The 16,139-nt window shown below is 42.3% G+C and overlaps 2 protein-coding genes and 1 pseudogene across 10 annotated transcripts in view; 2 read left to right on the forward strand and 1 right to left on the reverse strand.

Moving 5' to 3' along the window:
- AK4 (adenylate kinase 4) overlaps nt 1–16,139 on the reverse strand; it is a 146,528-nt gene that overhangs the window by 74,739 nt on the left and 55,650 nt on the right. For all 9 annotated transcript variants that reach the window (XR_009538908.1, XM_060139844.1, XM_060139839.1 and 6 more), the window contains exons 4-5: nt 6,522–6,694; nt 2,383–2,501 (exon numbers count right to left, since the gene is read on the reverse strand). Coding sequence is in view for 8 of the 9 variants with exons in the window: in XM_060139844.1 (XP_059995827.1) it covers nt 2,383–2,501; nt 6,522–6,694 (292 nt within the window). In the remaining variant the exon portion in view is untranslated. The remainder of the gene's footprint in view (nt 1–2,382; nt 2,502–6,521; nt 6,695–16,139) is intronic.
- Nucleotides 592–1,022, forward strand: LOC132516141 (nuclear nucleic acid-binding protein C1D-like; annotated as a pseudogene).
- Nucleotides 3,297–4,175, forward strand: LOC132514717 (ZW10 interactor-like). Its single transcript, XM_060139835.1, is given in 1 exon segment — nt 3,297–4,175. A coding segment is annotated over 1 exon segment (879 nt).

Below are 16,139 nucleotides of genomic sequence, written 5' to 3' on the forward strand. Positions count from 1 at the left end.
AGTGGTTAAGATTTCGCCTTCCAATGCAGGGGGGTGCGGGTTTGATCCCTGGTGTGAGAGCTAAGATCCCACATGCTTCGGGGCACAAAAACCAAAACGTAAAACAGAAGCAATATTGCAACAAAGTCAATAAAGACTTTAAAAATGGTCCACATCAAAAAACAAAAAAAACCTTAAAAAAATAAATAAAAACATATCCAAGAATAACATTATAGGGACAACCCCAAATCTGCCTCAATATATACATTAAAAAGCAAATCACTGACAATCCTTGCTACTCTAAAACCTTTATTACTTACAACAATAGATCATGAAATACAAGACGTGTCCTAATAATATGATCAGCAACGTCATATGTACAGGGTTGCTAACTTATTCAGGGGGTACAAGGTCAGAAACTGATTATAGCAGAGGCTGTACCCTGCTGTCCCGAATGCAGTCCACATATAGGGTTTGTTTGGCTTCCATGCGGTTAAAATTTTTTTAACTTGTTGCCAATATAAAAACTGGGGAGAGCCGGTGCACCACTGATGTCACCGCCGCTGACTGCTTTCAGGTAGGCAGGAGTGGAAGGCCCGCGAGTTGGTCATAATGGCAGGCGAAGAAATTAATGAAGACTATCCTGTAGAAAGTCATGGTATTTATCAACGTTTGAGAATTCCACTGGTGCTGTGGATGAGACGCTGAAGACCGTGACGTCTGTGTCTAGAAATGAGTTGCGTTGTTGCAGAAGTTGGACCCATTTGAACGAGCAAAAAGTGGATTTAGTTTCTACTTACACATTACATTCAGTATTTTGGGTTTATTTGGCAACTCAGGGAATCAATCCTAAGGAACATCCAGTAAAGCAAGAATTAGAAAGAATCGGAGTATACATGAACAGAGTCAAGGACATAACAGACGAGAAAGAGGCTGGCAAGCTGGACGGGGGGGTGGCTTCAAGATTTGTAAAAAACGCGCTCTGGGAACCAAAACCTAAAAAATGCATCAAAGTTGCCAATAAAGGAAAAAGTAAAAATTAACCTTTTGGTTTTGATGTGCACATGTTCATAAAGTACGTAATTTTTATTGTTTTCCACAAAATAGATGATGATTATGTGCAATGTAGGGTTTAAATGTATTCCTTATTGAATTCATATATAAAATTTGCATTTTAAATCTGTAATGCTAAATACTTTTTTACCCCGAAAGATTAAGTTATCTTTAGAGATTTTCCTATAGAACACTATGAGGTTTTTAACGTTGTGGTATATTTTATATTTATAGTTTACCATCTCTTGACAAGACTCATTTCTTTATACAGGTCAATCTTTCAAGTGCCTTTTTATAAGCAACTATGAAATTTAAGTTAAATGTTCTTTGTAAATATTTGTCTGTTTCTGATGAATAATGATTTTATGAAGTATGCTGAGGTTATAAATATGTCCGTTTTCACTATATAAAATTAAGAAAGCATGAAATGAGTTAAATGTCCTTTTTCTCTGTGTAGTTATTTCATTATGCTTTCATGGTTTTGGGAATCACTGCTTTTTGTGATATCTGAAGTATGAAATTAGGACTTTAAGGTTAGTCTTTAATTCTTGGCACTTTGCCAGTATGTCCCATTTAAAGTAAAATATATTCTCATTTATTTTAGATGGGAAATGAGGTTGTATAATGATGGCTGAATTTTGCATAATGGCTATACCCTATCAATAAAGCTGTAAATGTTGTGTAAAAAAATAAAAAAATAAAATAAAATAATAAAAATTGGGATTTTCTTCCACAGAGAGAGCCTGATTTCTGCTCTTCTTGAAAAACAGGGATCACTGGTCACAATGAGCCTGAGTGTCCCTGGGGTGATAACTGGCTAGAGAAACAGAGGAAGCTGTCCAGTTCAACTGTCACTCAACAGCCCAGCTTGACAAGGCCCCCACCAGGTTTGACACTCATTTCCAGTAACTGCCTGGCCTCTGGGGCCATGTGAATTTGCAATCTGTAGTTTTAGCTCTTCTTTGTTTAAACACCCTCCAGACATGTGGGGGCCAAAAGTCTCTTCTAATCTTCTATCCAAGTCAGATATTTACATATGGGAGTATCAAAATGTAAGTCATTATTTCAGTCCCTTAAGAGAAAAATGAAAAGTCTAGATGCAGTTTTACAGTCAAGCAGACAGAGATGATCAGGTTTTGGTCCTTTTAAGAGTCTCAGCATAAAAGTACCAGGCATTCTCTCCCACGTACAATGCCAGCATTTCATCTGACTTTCATCTGACAGGTACTGGGCCTTTTGGGTTTATCAAGCTTAAAGAAACACTACCCCACTGCAGCCCAATGTCCTTCCCATGAGGAGCCACCCCTTGCTGGCTGGCCATCTGCCATGGAAACCCTGAAGCACACTCACTTGTATAATTCAATGACTGGTTTTGCCACATCCTTGTACTGTCTTAGTCTGGCAGCAACTGCTTCAGGTTTGTCATCCTCCTGCTGTACCAATGGTTCACCAGTGATGTCATCGATCCCCTACAAATACCAGAGAAACCAGTTAGTATGGCCAACGGTTGGGCTATTCCACAGGTGAAATAAAACTTTCCTGGGCAAAACCATATATTCACCTTTGATTCCTACCCCGTGATGATTTAGGCCTGGGGTACAATAGTAATGGTGAAGGTAGTTGAAAAAGAAATAGCGTTCATAACAATATGTTAAGCTGTTTTCATAAGAGCTGACGTTAAATCTTTATTAACTTCTCAGGGTTTTCCAAACATGTTCCAGTGGTTCTGATAAATGATACCTTCAACTCACAGTTCAAAATTCCATGCTGTCTCCCCCAACACCAAACAGCCATTAGACAATGTCAGTCTAGCCCTCTAAATATTCCTGAAACTAGCTGCCTTTCCAAAGCTTGAGTTCATAATACGGAAAATAAATATCTCAAAGAACCAAACAGTTTACTTAGGGAAAACACTTCATTGAGGAGGAGGTATTTCAGTCCTGTCTCTGCTAGCTTTCAAATTCTGTCACGTAGCTCTTCTGAGATTAAACTTGCTCAGGTTATTTTACTAAATTAAATAATGGCATCTGAAGGGAGAATAGGCATGAGTCATTATACCCATGAAAATCAGGAACAAACATTCTGAGAACTGAAAAACTGCAATTTTAGAAAATTTGATTTTCAATATATTTTAACTTCAGGAGCCATACCACCTACTTACAAATAGCAAAATGGACACATGAGAATTGCCTACCAGGGGAGAGAGTAACAAGAAATAAATCTGTCAAAAGGTAGGCTAGAGCTGAAGCGTGGCCCGGGGAAGGATGGAGGCGGCAGAGACTAAGGCGGAGGCTGTTGCCCGAGAGGCCCTGGCCAAGGTGGCAGACATCCTGGAGCCTATAGGTCTTCAGGAGGAGGCAGAACTGCCCGTGCAGATCCTGGCTGAGTTTGTGATGGACTCCCGGAAGAAAGACAAGCTCCTCTGCAGCCAGCTTCAAGTAGTAGACTTCCCGTAGAATTTCTTGGTGCAGGAAGGCACTGCCCAGGACCTGAACCCCTTGGCTTCTGAAGACACGAGCCGGCAGAAGGCAAATGAAGTCAAAGAGCAATGGAAAGAGCTGAAGGCCACCTACCAAGAGCACGTGGAGGCCATCACAAATTCCCTGACCCAGGCACTGCCCAAGGTGGAGGAGGCCCAAAGGAAGCAGGCCAAGCTCCGGGAGGCCCTTGAACAACTCCAGGCCAAGAAGCAAATGGCCATGGAAAAACTCAGAAGAGTCCAGAAGCAGTGGCAGCTACAACAGGAGAAGCGTCTGCAGCATCTGGCAGTGGTGTCTTCAGAGGTGAGGGAGCGTCAGGCAGGAACTCAGCAGGAGCTTGAACAGCTATATCAGGAACTTGGAACCCTGAAGCAGCAGGCAGGGCAGGAGCAGTACAAGCTGCAGAGGCACCAGACCTTCCTCCACCTGCTACACACCCTTCAGGGTAAGCTGCTATTCCATGAGGCTGAGGCAGAGATGCCACAAGAGTTGGATCTTCCTAAGGATAAGCCCCAGCAGCTGACCCAGCCCCAGGAGCAGAACATTCGGGACACCATGGGGAGAGGTGAATGTGTATCCTCCAAGGCCAACAACCCACAGCCTGCTGGAGAGACAGGCTTACCATGGCTTCCTGGGAGACAGCAACATGGGGAAGGATCCTAGAGCAGGAGAAAAACTAAAACTGGGATTCCATGTGCCTGAAGGAGTCATTTATTTTAATCATGACGACACCTGGAAACTACAGGAAACTCATCTCCTTTTGTTGTAATACTGATTGCTATCAACAGTAGTCTATTTTTCACCTGAGTATCCTGTTTATTTGTAAAGAAGCTAAATGACAGCCTGGTTCATTGTTAAATTTTGTATTAGGAGCAGAGTTTTCACTTAGGACTGCCTTAGAATTCAAAAGATACTTGCTTCCTGGATGTTTGTCTTAGTTTGACAATATTAAAGTTTTGTGATGAACAGTAAAAAAAAAGGTAGGCTAAAGCAGAATCAAAAGGCTCAGGCAACTCAACGGGATAGTCTGAAACCGGCTGTAAGTTTGAAATGCACTAAAATTGTATTATAGCTCAGGGCCTTAGGTACATAACTTACACTTAGGATTTACTGGTGAGCCACAATTATCACATGGGTATTCCAGGGCTGTTTCCCTAACAAAACATGAGACATGGGCATGGGAGAAAGCTGTACGTCACCTATAGTTCCCTCTCTTTTATTTTACTTACTGCTGCAAAGTTCAGAAGCCATTTCTAGGGCTTCAGAGTATCAGGAGATAACAACAACTGCTTCCAGAAAGAGCAGAATAGGACATCAGCATGTCTCCTGGGGCAGCTTGGCCACAACAGCTGGTTGACTTAGGCCAGAGCAGCACTTTTACTGCTATCTTTGGAAATAGCACTGTAATTGCAGGTGTTCTTTTAGGGATACCCAGTCTTTGGAAAGCAACTCAGTGTTCAAGCTTCTCAAATTTTGGGAGAGTCTGCATCAGCAGGTCTAGGCAGAGCCAAAATATGAAGCTTTTGTGTTAGACTCCAATGCATGTTCAGAACCCTATTTTCCTCCCTATACATTTTTTTCCCCATATTAGCTTTTGGGGATGGAATGGAGGAAGGGTTCTAATAAAGGACTTCCAGAACTACTTACATTTTAAAAAGAAAACTTGAAAAGGAGACCAGTGCTTAGCCCAAATGAAAAAGACTCATCAGGACTTAATGAAGACTTACAGAGCTAGGAAGGCATCCTTAACCCCTTGAAGTAGTTTTCTATAGTTATTACTGACTCTATCTATATTCAAGTCTAGCCTATTCCATAAACATGAACCCAATAAGACACAATAGCCACCCCTTCCACATTTGGATAAGAACAAGTAATAGTATCTACCACCAAATAACTGAAGAATTATCAGATTGAACTAATTCATGTCTTTAACAGAAAGAACAGTTACTCTTTAAATGAATTTGTCAAAAGTTTCTTTAAACATATACCTTTACATGTATTTAATCTTATGCAGATGCATAGATGTTATATTTTGAACTTCTTCTTAAGGGCAATCTTTCATGCCTTTAGTCCTGCCTAGTCCCTCCTCCGCACTCCCACCACTCACATGACCCCACTCACTCTAACCCTGTTCCTTATTCTGTCCCAGCCTCAACTATTGGCCAGCCCAGGATAGTTCCTTTATCACTACTCCTATGAAGCTAGAGAGCACTTACAGACACGTAAACAGATATACATAAAGAACGGTGGTCATAGGGAATTCCCTGGCAGTCCAGTGGTTAGGACTCTGTGCTTTCACTGCTGAGGGGTGGATTCAATCTCTGTTTGGGGAACTAAGATCCCACAAGCCGTGCAGCGCAAGCCAAAAAAAAAAAAAAAAAAAAAAAAGAAGAAGAAGGGCAGTCACGGTTTTAGAAAAATGTAATCATTCTGCTATTTGCTTTTCTCATTCAACAATACCCAGGAGAAATATTTCTCTGGGCCAAAGAATGTACTACTATGTCTCTTTTTTTTTAACCTTATACATGATTTTCCAAAATGTGGATATTCTCAAATTTATTTAATCATCCACATAGATGAATATTTGTTCTGTTTTCAAGTTTTGTTTTATTTTTCCCACTACAAACAACATGGAAATAAGCCTCATCCTGTACATGACCTGACCTGAAAGTGCTTACATTTCCATAGACTGTACTCCCAGAAGTGGGTTGAGTGAAATATGTATTTAGAAGTTTTAATGTAGGTTGCTCAGTTGCTCTTCTAAAAGACTGTTAATATTTCATATACCTAACACAGGTAAGAGTATCATTTTCCCAGATCCCAACTAGCAATAAATGTTGTAAATGTTAATTTACATCCCTTCACTACTAGTTAATGAGAATTTTAAAATATTTGCTGGCTATATATATTGCTCTTTTTGGAACAGCCTATTCATATCGTTCCCCTGCTTTTCAACTGAAATGTTTTACCTTTCTTGTCAATATGCGAATGTATTTTGTATATTCTTACATGCACATGAGGCGGGTTGAAGTCCAGGTTATATACCCTCCCACTAGGAGGGTGAATCCAGCGTCGGCTGAGACGATCTTTGAGCGTCTCAAATGGAATGTTCAAAGTGATCACTAGGTCCAGGTCACATATTTTGTCCAAGGCTTCAGCCTGAACTAATGTTCTAGGAAAACCTAAATGCCAAAACAAAACATCAAATGTGAGACACTTCCCAATTCAGTTAGTTGTTGAAATATTTTCAGAGACAGAATAATCAAATCTGCACATACACTGCCCAGAAAGGAGATTTAATCAGGAATTTATATCTACTTCTATAAATTTAATACTAGAAGAAAATATGCTACTTTACAACCTAGCTTTAGCATTTGGAATATGAAAGGCTAAGGAGTCACATGATAAAAGCAGTAAGTGCTAAACATCACTAGGCTAGTCCCAGCTCTAGTCTCAGCTCTGCTCTTAACTACCTGTGTCACCTTGGGCAAGTTATAACACCTCCATTTCTTCTTCTGTTAAAGAATCAAAGGGGCAAATTTTGTTTGTGTCCTTTTAGTTCTAACAGCTTATGAGCATATTATTCTTAGGATACCTCTCTATATACACACAAATATTTTTTAAGTCTAAATCAATTAAAGTAGGATCCTTCACTCAGACCTTCATTTGAGCCTGCACCTTAGAAACAAGGTGGGCAAAATTCCAATCTCAAAAAGAACTGGTGCTTTTGAAACTATCTGGATGCTGCAAAACTTATAAATTCACCCTACTTTTCTAAATGTCAGAAAATAAACTGCAGTTGGAATTTGAACTCATGGGCATCACTTCCTTTTTTGCAGTTAGTTGACCCCAAATTTTATATATAGATATATTCCCCCCCCCACCAGGGATTGACCTGCTTTAAATGTAACCCCAGGTTTGGCTGGGATGGTACACAGTAGTATCTTGTTCCTAAATAGTTTGTCAAGTTGGTCTGTTTTGTGAAAAACCTTACTGTATCCAATTATCACTTTTTAAAAAAATGTCCTTTAAATCTTAGGTAAAAGAGCTGGGTGGATGGAGAGCAGGAAAGAAAGTATAATAGGAGGTGCAATCTTCAGAAGACAAACTTAAATCACTTAACAATCAAAGAACTCCTTTTCCTATTACAGGAAGCCAGTTATTCAAACATGAATGTGCTGCACTCTGTGTTAAAATCTCCAAGTCGTTTGAATGCCAAGGTGATTTCAGAGTGTTTGTTGCATTCAATGTGACAAAACCCACCCAACGCTGTCTCTACGCCCCCGCCCGCTCCAGGTACCAACCTCTGCTCCCTTCAATGCCTTCCTTATTGCCTGTGAGGCCAGGCCCTTTTCTCCAAAGCCCATTCCTCCCAGGGTCCTCATCCATCGTCTTCTGCACACAGAAATAGGCCCCTCTTCCCCCCCTCTCCATACACCAGGACACTGGATGACATTTCTGATTTTCCTTGGTCTTGCATGTTCCCCAGCTGCAACCCAACTCACCTGTTCCCACAACTTCACCTTTGGGCTACCCATGACACCACTTTCCTTACCCACACTTCCATAATTTATTCTTCTTTTGTTCAGTATCACATGACATGATGCCCAAGGTTGACTTTGGCCACATCGACTTACTTTCAATACTGCTCTCTTCACTAGCTCCTTTCTATCTTTGTAGTGTCAGATACCTCTGCCTCAGGGCCTTTGCATTTGCTGTCCTCTGCCTAAAATGTTCTTCCTGCAGGTCTCTGAATATGACTCCTTATCATTTCAGATATATGCATAAATGTAACTTCCTCAGGGAGACTTCTTACACTAGTATACTTAAAATAGTCCCATTCCCCTTCCACTATCTATCTCATTACTGTTTATTTTCTATTATTTATTACTATGAATAATTTCCAAGTATTTATGCTTATTTTCTATTCCTATCTCACTCTGAGAAAAGGGACTTTTTCTGTCTTGATCATTGCTATACCCTTCAGCTTCTAAAAAATTAACACAGATGAGCAACTTAGTATAGTGCCTTGTAGCTATTTCCAAAGTTTATGCCCTGATGAACTTGCTTACAGTACTTTGTATCTAAGTGTCTTTGCAAGTCCCATCTGAAATTATTCATTCCCTATATCTTACTAAACTCAACATCTGATCTGCAGTCCAATGTAAGCCCTGGTCACAGTAAGTACAGAAATGAGAAAAAACATTTAGGAATTTTATAGCAATTCTACAGAGTAATTTTAACTCTGTTGAATCTAAAATTTGGGCTTGAATTTATTGGGTTTTTTTCTTTTAATTTTTCCAGTAATTTGTATTTGGCAAAAGAGATTGCTCTGCAGTGGATTGGGGAAACAAATAAAACTGGATTTTCGCTACAGATAATTTGTTCTAGGCTTCCCCTGGAGCTTCTTTTCTAATTTCTCCAGTAAGGGAAATTATCCAATGGCCCAAGTTTCTAAATTTTTTTTTTTTAAACTGGGCCAACCTTTATCATTTTTTTTAAACCCCACATTTGTTTATTTATTTATTTTTGGCTGTGTTGGGTCTTCGGTTCTGTGCAAGGGCTTTCTCTAGTTGTGGCAAGCGGGGGTCACTCTTCATCGCGGTGCGCGGGCCTCTCACTATCGCGGCTTCTCTTGTTGCAGAGCACAGGCTCCAGACGCGCAGGCTCAATAGTGGTGGCTCATGGGCCTAGTTGCTCCACGGCATGTGGGATCTTCCCAGACCAGGGCTCGAACCCGTGTCCCCTGCATTAGCAGGCAGATTCTCAACCACTGCGCCACCAGGGAAGCCCCCAAGTTTCTAAATTTTGATGTTGTTTATTGCAGGATCTCTTAAGAGATTAAGTGGTATCTCTTTGCAAAGGGATACAAGAACAGAGAGACCCAAACCCAGGGCACATTTCAACTCTATTCTTATGACAAGGAAAGACAGAGTAAGTTCAAACAGAGGTGAGGAGAGGCTTATCTTGCAGAGCACATCTAAGTTCATCGGCTATCATGTGCCCAACCTAAGCTAAACACATGCTTCCACCAGGCAACACCAGAGCTGTTCCAACATTACAGCTAACATCAGAAGAAACTGCTTTCACAGCCTCATTTGCTGTCCTCTTGTGATCTCTCTTGCATTCAGGCTGGCTTCATCAGAGAAATAGGTATTTCTAATCTTACAGCCTAGGCTCTTGTGCCAATAGTCACTCAGCTGTATTCCCTCCTTCCTCCCACACTGGCTAAGCATCCCCTTCACATAAAGGCACCCGCATGTTGGGAGATTATGCCTGGAAGTATGTTCAGGGTGCTTCTGCAATGGGAACTGAGATACAGTATCTTCAAAATAGAAAACAATATTGCCTTTAAATAAACTAACTAGATTTTTTTCAAATCTCAACATAATTTCTGTCAGATCAGATTATGACTGCTTGGTATCTGGGGAAGTAAAAGGTCAAATCATACCTGCCTAAGATTAAGTACAATGTAGACACCTTGGCCTTAGCTCTGGAAGGCAGCAACGCCTGGTACACAGTGGGCAAACACTAGGGTAGTTGTCTTCTACTGTTCTTATTTATTTATTTACTTATTTTACTTATTTGGCTGTGTCAGGTCTTAGCTGCGGCACGCGGGATCTTCGCTGCAGCGCGCAGCCTTCTCTCTAGTTGTGGCACGCGGGGTCTAGAGTGCACGGGCTCAGTAGTTGTGGCGTGCGGGCTTCGTTGCACTGTGGCACGTGGGATCTTAGTTCCCCGACCAGGGATTGAACCCGCGTCCCCGGCATTAGAAGGTGGATTTTTAACCACTGGACCACCAGGGGAGTCCCCTTCTAGTTTTCTATTAAGTGAATATACTTCTTTGATTAGTCTGCCTTATTTGTAAATAATTCCATGAAATTATATGACTCTTGAGCTCTGTAAAGTCTATATGTAACCCTCTATTATGGAATGGCTTGATTACTTTAAAATTGATTCATGAAGCAACTTCTCTTTTGATTATTATGAGGTTCAAAAACAGACTGACTTTTAGAATTGGGGTTTCATAGCATTTGAGTGTACTCTGGAGTCCCATATATGTGACAGTTACCAGGTAAATAATAATGTAATGCTATCTGGGTCACCAAGGAACAAGATTTGGACCCATGTGGGTGTTCATGGCTCAATTCTATCTACGGCTGCACAGACTGGGGGACAGGGAAGGGGTCTTAGGAGAGTCCAGATAAAACCACACCAAATTCTTTCCCACCAAATTCCCTTTTGAATACTACACACATCCTCAGCCAGGTGCTTTCTTCTGTCTCCCTCCTCCCAACAGCTCACTGCAGGTCAGGCTGGGGATGCTAGAGTAAGCACTTTGGCAGCAGGCCCAGGCACTATGCCAAGTCTTAGTCCACTTCAGCCTACACCACGCTCCAGAGTCTGCCCTAGAAGATGAGCTTCCTGAAGTGGGGACTTAAGACGTGTCTCACTCCCCTTGTTATCTCCTGGTACTCTGCCCAGTACAATCTACATTGAAACACCAATAAAGTGAGGGCAGTAAACCTTCCACATAAAGGCACTCTCCCACTGATGGCCAGGTCCTGCCTTTCCCTGTATAACCTACACCTCATTGAAGCTTCAAGATGACAACTGGAATTAGAAAGATGCCTGCAGCCAAAACAATCCCAAATCAATCTTTGCTCTTTCCTCAAATCCAATTTCAAGGAAAAGCCATCTTCTGAAGCAGTAGCTTCCAAAGAGACCCTCCTCAGAGTACAGAAAGAAAGAAACAGAACCTCTATTGTTTTTTTTCTCATTCTTTTTAATCTTCTATTTGGGAGGGCCCATTTTACCAGTTATATATTAATAAAATTGTATGTATTTATATATTTATACATAAATATCCACATACTGAAGATGTAGACAACATTTTTATTGATGAGTATGCACAAAGAACTTTAGCAATCACTCAGCCACAGTCCCTGGGGCCTTCTGTTCCAGCATCACTAGTCACTACCCTGACAAGAAAACATTGTTCTTTATCCTTTGGGTAGAGGTTAAGAGCTGAAAAAAGCTGTAGGAAAGAACAGGCAGCTCTAAAACAGAATATAACAATTCCTTCGACAAATAAAAACTCAAATATTATTGGTTAAAGTTTCCTTGTCAAATGAGGTTCAGAAGCCCATCTGCTCAGCTCCCCTAGAACTGCTTCTGAACTTTGGGGGCCTCTGGAAGAATGGGTGGGAAATGCAACTGTGTACAAAATAAGCTGAATTCACAAGGAACAGATTTCAAAAATATGCTGGGCAGTGCCAACCTACTGGGCTCTCACATTCAGACCCACATTTAATTCCTTTTCTGAGAGTTTCTAAGAGTTTGGGGGGTCACTGGTGCTCTTTGCTCTCCCACAATTACAGTTCAGCACACAGACTCCGCATTCTGGTCCCACCCAGTCACCAGGGAACTCAACCCAAGCATAGCTTAGAGCTCGGGCACAGCATAGCCATGACAGTAATAACCTTCCCACTCTAGTTATCTGTTTGCCCCTTTCATCACCTCATTTTTAGATAATAAAGCTCTTTAAATTTACTTTCCTGATCCAGTTCAATACCTTATCATGGGGCTTCCCTGGTGGCGCAGTGGTTGAGAGTCCGCCTGCTGATGCAGGGGATGCGGGTTTGTGCCCAGGTCCGGGAAGATCCCACATGCCGCGGAGCGGCTGGGCCCGTGAGCCGTGGCCGCTGGGCCTGCGCGTCCAGAGCCTGTGCTCCGCAACGGGAGAGGCCACAACAGTGAGAGGCCTGCGTACCGCAAAAAAAAAAAAAAAAAAAAAAACACAAAAAAACCTTATCATGATGGGCCTTAATTTAGGTTAAAATTCAGAAGACTGGTAGATTCAGCACAAAGATTCAGCCTCAAGCTGCTGGTAGTACAGGTGTGCCTTGTGGCGGCAATGGGACACAACTTGCAAGGAGCTAATCTACACGCAGGCTGCACTAACTGTAACAGAACCCAAACCAAGAAAGGTATGGCTCTGCAGTCCTTTCCACCAGCGTGCACCCCATTTCTAGAAACATTCACACAGACAAGGAAACTCTAGAAGCTGGACTAGATGGTTTCCAGGTTCCAATAATAATTCAGTAAACACAGCCTTTATGCTTCACGCGTATTTTTAGTCTACAGTTTACAAAGTACTTATATAAGTTTACTTATTTCATTCTTCACGTCAACCCTAGGAGGTCGGCAGAGCAGGAATTATCACCCTCTGTTGGATAGATGAGTATGTTTGCCTTCAGTGAGGGTCAACAGAGGAACTTGGATTTAACATCGGGTCTCTGGTCTTTCAAGTGCTCTTTCTATTCTACTATGCTGTTGTTCCAGGGGTATAAAGGGGGGGTACTTAAAAGAATCCTAAATGTCACCCCATCTATCTTTCTTCAACCAAAAGAGCAGAGCATCACGGTAACATCCTCATCATCATGGTTACTATTTGTCGACCATCCTCAATGTGCCAGATATATTACATGCAACAGAAAAACCAAAACCTTGCAGTAGCCGGCAAAGGCTTGCTGTTGTTCCTGATTCTTCTCTCTCCTCCTCTCTCCTCGTCTCCCTGCACATCACTGACATCCTTGCTGTTCTCAAGCAGGCAGGCTCACTCCCGCCTAAGACATTTATAGTTCACGTCCCCTCTGCTTAGAAGGCTCTCACTCCAGATGTCCAGGTATGCCCTCAGCTTCAGAAGCCTTGGCTCGAAGCAGGTCTGTTAGTGAGGGCTTCTCTAACCAGCCCACCACTGGCGCCCCATTCACCCTTCATTCTTTTTCTTTTTTTCTCTGCATCACTTTTTGTCTATGACTTCTTTTCTGAGTGCTTTTATTCCCACCAGAATGTAAGCAAAATGAGGGCAGAACTTTCAAAGTTATTTGCTGCCATATCCTTAGTGCCTAAAACAGTGCCTGGCATATAGTAGATGCTGAACAAATATTTGTTGAATGAATTAATAAATATCTCAAAAGTCACAATTCTGCCAGGTGAGCATCATCCGCATTTTAAAGTTATAAAAGCTGAGGCTCAGAAAAGTTAAGTGACTTGCCCAAGACCACATATTTAATAACCGAGGAACCTAGAACCAAGGAACCAAGTGCTATCTGACTTCAGAATCACACACCATGTACCACACCTGGCTGTCTTCCTTCTGAAACAGAAAACTGCATACTATGAGAAGCAAATTCTCAGACGGGAAGCAGTGCCTGCCTGCTGCTGGCAACCAGAGCGGTCAGCTTACAAAATGACTTGAGAAACCCAAATCCTGGTGGCTTCAGGGGTTCTGCCCGGTCTAGTGTTGCAGGCACAGACGCACCAGATTCTGTTCCCACATATGCATAATAAATATTCTGCATCTTGCTTTTTTCTGTTAATGTATCTTGAATATTTTTTATACATAGTACACATTGCTCCCTCACTCTCTTTAATACCTGCAGAGTACTCCCTAGTTTGGATGTGTCATAATTTAACCAATCCCCCTACTGCTAAACATCTAAATGGTTTCCAGTATACTCCAATAAATATCACTGCACACACCATTAAACACATGACTAGGGAAAAACAGCATGGCAAGTACAGACTCTGAGAATGAATATAGACTCTGGAGACAAAATTCCTCAGTTGGCGGTTCACCTATGGTTTTCTCACTTTGCGACGTTGGTTACCTAACCTTTCTGTACCTTTGAGAATGATGATATCTAATTCAAAAAATTACTATATGTAAATCCCAGCATGGTGGCTGGCCCAGGGCAAAGTGCTGGAGAAGGAGTGGAAAATGGGGGAAAATGAAAACCACGTGGAGCTGGAAGTCGAAAGACAAGTAGCAAGTTTGACAGTAAGAAGGACGTGAAGGATGAAGACAAGCTTGGGCTTTTATAAAAGTATGAAAGAGGTGGTAGGGAGACAGAATACCATCACCACCACAATCACCCAACAGGATGCTTTCACGTGGGAGAAATGAATCGCCTCAAAAACAGAAGAGGTGGGCTTCCCTGGTGGCGCAGTGGTTGAGAGTCCACCTGCCGATGCAGGGGACACGGGTTCATGCCCCGGTCCGGGAAGATCCCACATGCCGCGGAGCGGCTGGGCCCGTGAGCCATGGCCGCTGAGCCTGCGCGTCCAGAGCCTGTGCTCCGCAGCGGGAGAGGCCACAACAGTGAGAGGCCTGCGTACAGCAAAAAAAAAAAAAAAAAAAAAAAAAACCAAAACAGAAGAAAGAAGAAAAAAAAGTAACATTGTAAGGGGAGACCCAGGTTTTCCTTAAGACAGAAGGTAGACAGAGCATTCTACAAAGAGAGAGCATGTGGAAGGTGGAGAAAATTGATAAGGAAAGAGGATTCCAGAGTACGGTGGAAGAATCAAGAATTAGGGGCAGGAGGAGGGGAATCAGTAACAAAGAGAAGAGAATTTTTAAAAGGTCATGTAAGAGGGATGTAATGTAAGAGGGATGACTTACATTTCCATTAATAATCAGGCATCACAGTTGGAAGTAACCAGTCTCAAATAGTATAATTTTCAGGGCAGCTGTGGTGTCCTCATCCCTGAAGTGGTCACCAAGGCCCTGGGGATGGGCCGGGGATCCCACTGAAGTTTGGGGTACAATGTCACAGGCCTGAAGGGGCACAGGTCCCGTCTGTCACTCTAGTTAGTCGTAAGGACAAAGGCTCCATGGAGTGAGGAGCAGTGTTTATCTGCTTATAAGATAATTAAGAAATGAATATCCTTCAGCCTACAGACCCTAATTTTAAGACTTCAGGGCAGACAACAGGAAATGGTACTCAAAAAGGCAGCATGGGATCTTCCCTGGAGGCACAGTGGTTAAGAATCCACCTGCCAATGCAGGGGACGCAGGTTCGATCCCCGGCCTGGGAAGATCTCACATGCTGCGGTGCAACTAAGCTCATTCACCACAACTACTGAGCCTGCGCTCTAGAGCCCGAGAGCCACAACTACTGAAGTCCGCATGCCTAGAACCTGTGATCTGCAACAAGAGAAGCCACGACAATGAGAAGCCCGCGCACTGCAACAAAGAGTAGCCCCTGCTTGCTGCAACTAGAGAAAACGCACGCACAGCAACGAAGACCCAACACAGCCAAAAATAAAAAAATTAAAAAATAAAAAAAATAAATGGTAGCTCCAGAATTCCTTGAATTTATTTACACCAGTGTCTCAAGTTGGGCTGAGCAAATCCTCAAAGTAATTCATTTGTTTTTTTCTTTGTTTGTTTTTATAAATGTCTGTTGTTTTTTTTTATTTATTTATCTTTGGCTGCATTGGGTCTTCATGGCTGTGCGGGCTTTCTCTAGTTTTGGCAAGCGGGGGCTACTCTTCATTGTGGTCTGCGGTCTTCTCATTGCGGTGGCTTCCTTTGTTGTGAAGCACAGGCTCTAGGTGCGCGGGCTTCAGTAGATGTGGTGCACAGGCTCAGTAATTGTGGCTCACGGGTCCTAGAGCTCAGGCTCAGTAGTTGTGGCACATGGGCTTAGTTGCTGCCCCGCACGTGGGATCTTCCCAGATGAGGGATTGAACCTGCGTCCCCTGCATTGGCAGGCAGATTCTTAACCACTGCGCCATCAGGGAAGCCCCAAAGTAATTCGTTTGTAATTCTCACATCAA

The sequence above is a fragment of the Lagenorhynchus albirostris genome, chromosome 2, assembly GCF_949774975.1.
Source record: "Lagenorhynchus albirostris chromosome 2, mLagAlb1.1, whole genome shotgun sequence".
Taxonomy (NCBI): domain Eukaryota; kingdom Metazoa; phylum Chordata; class Mammalia; order Artiodactyla; family Delphinidae; genus Lagenorhynchus; species Lagenorhynchus albirostris.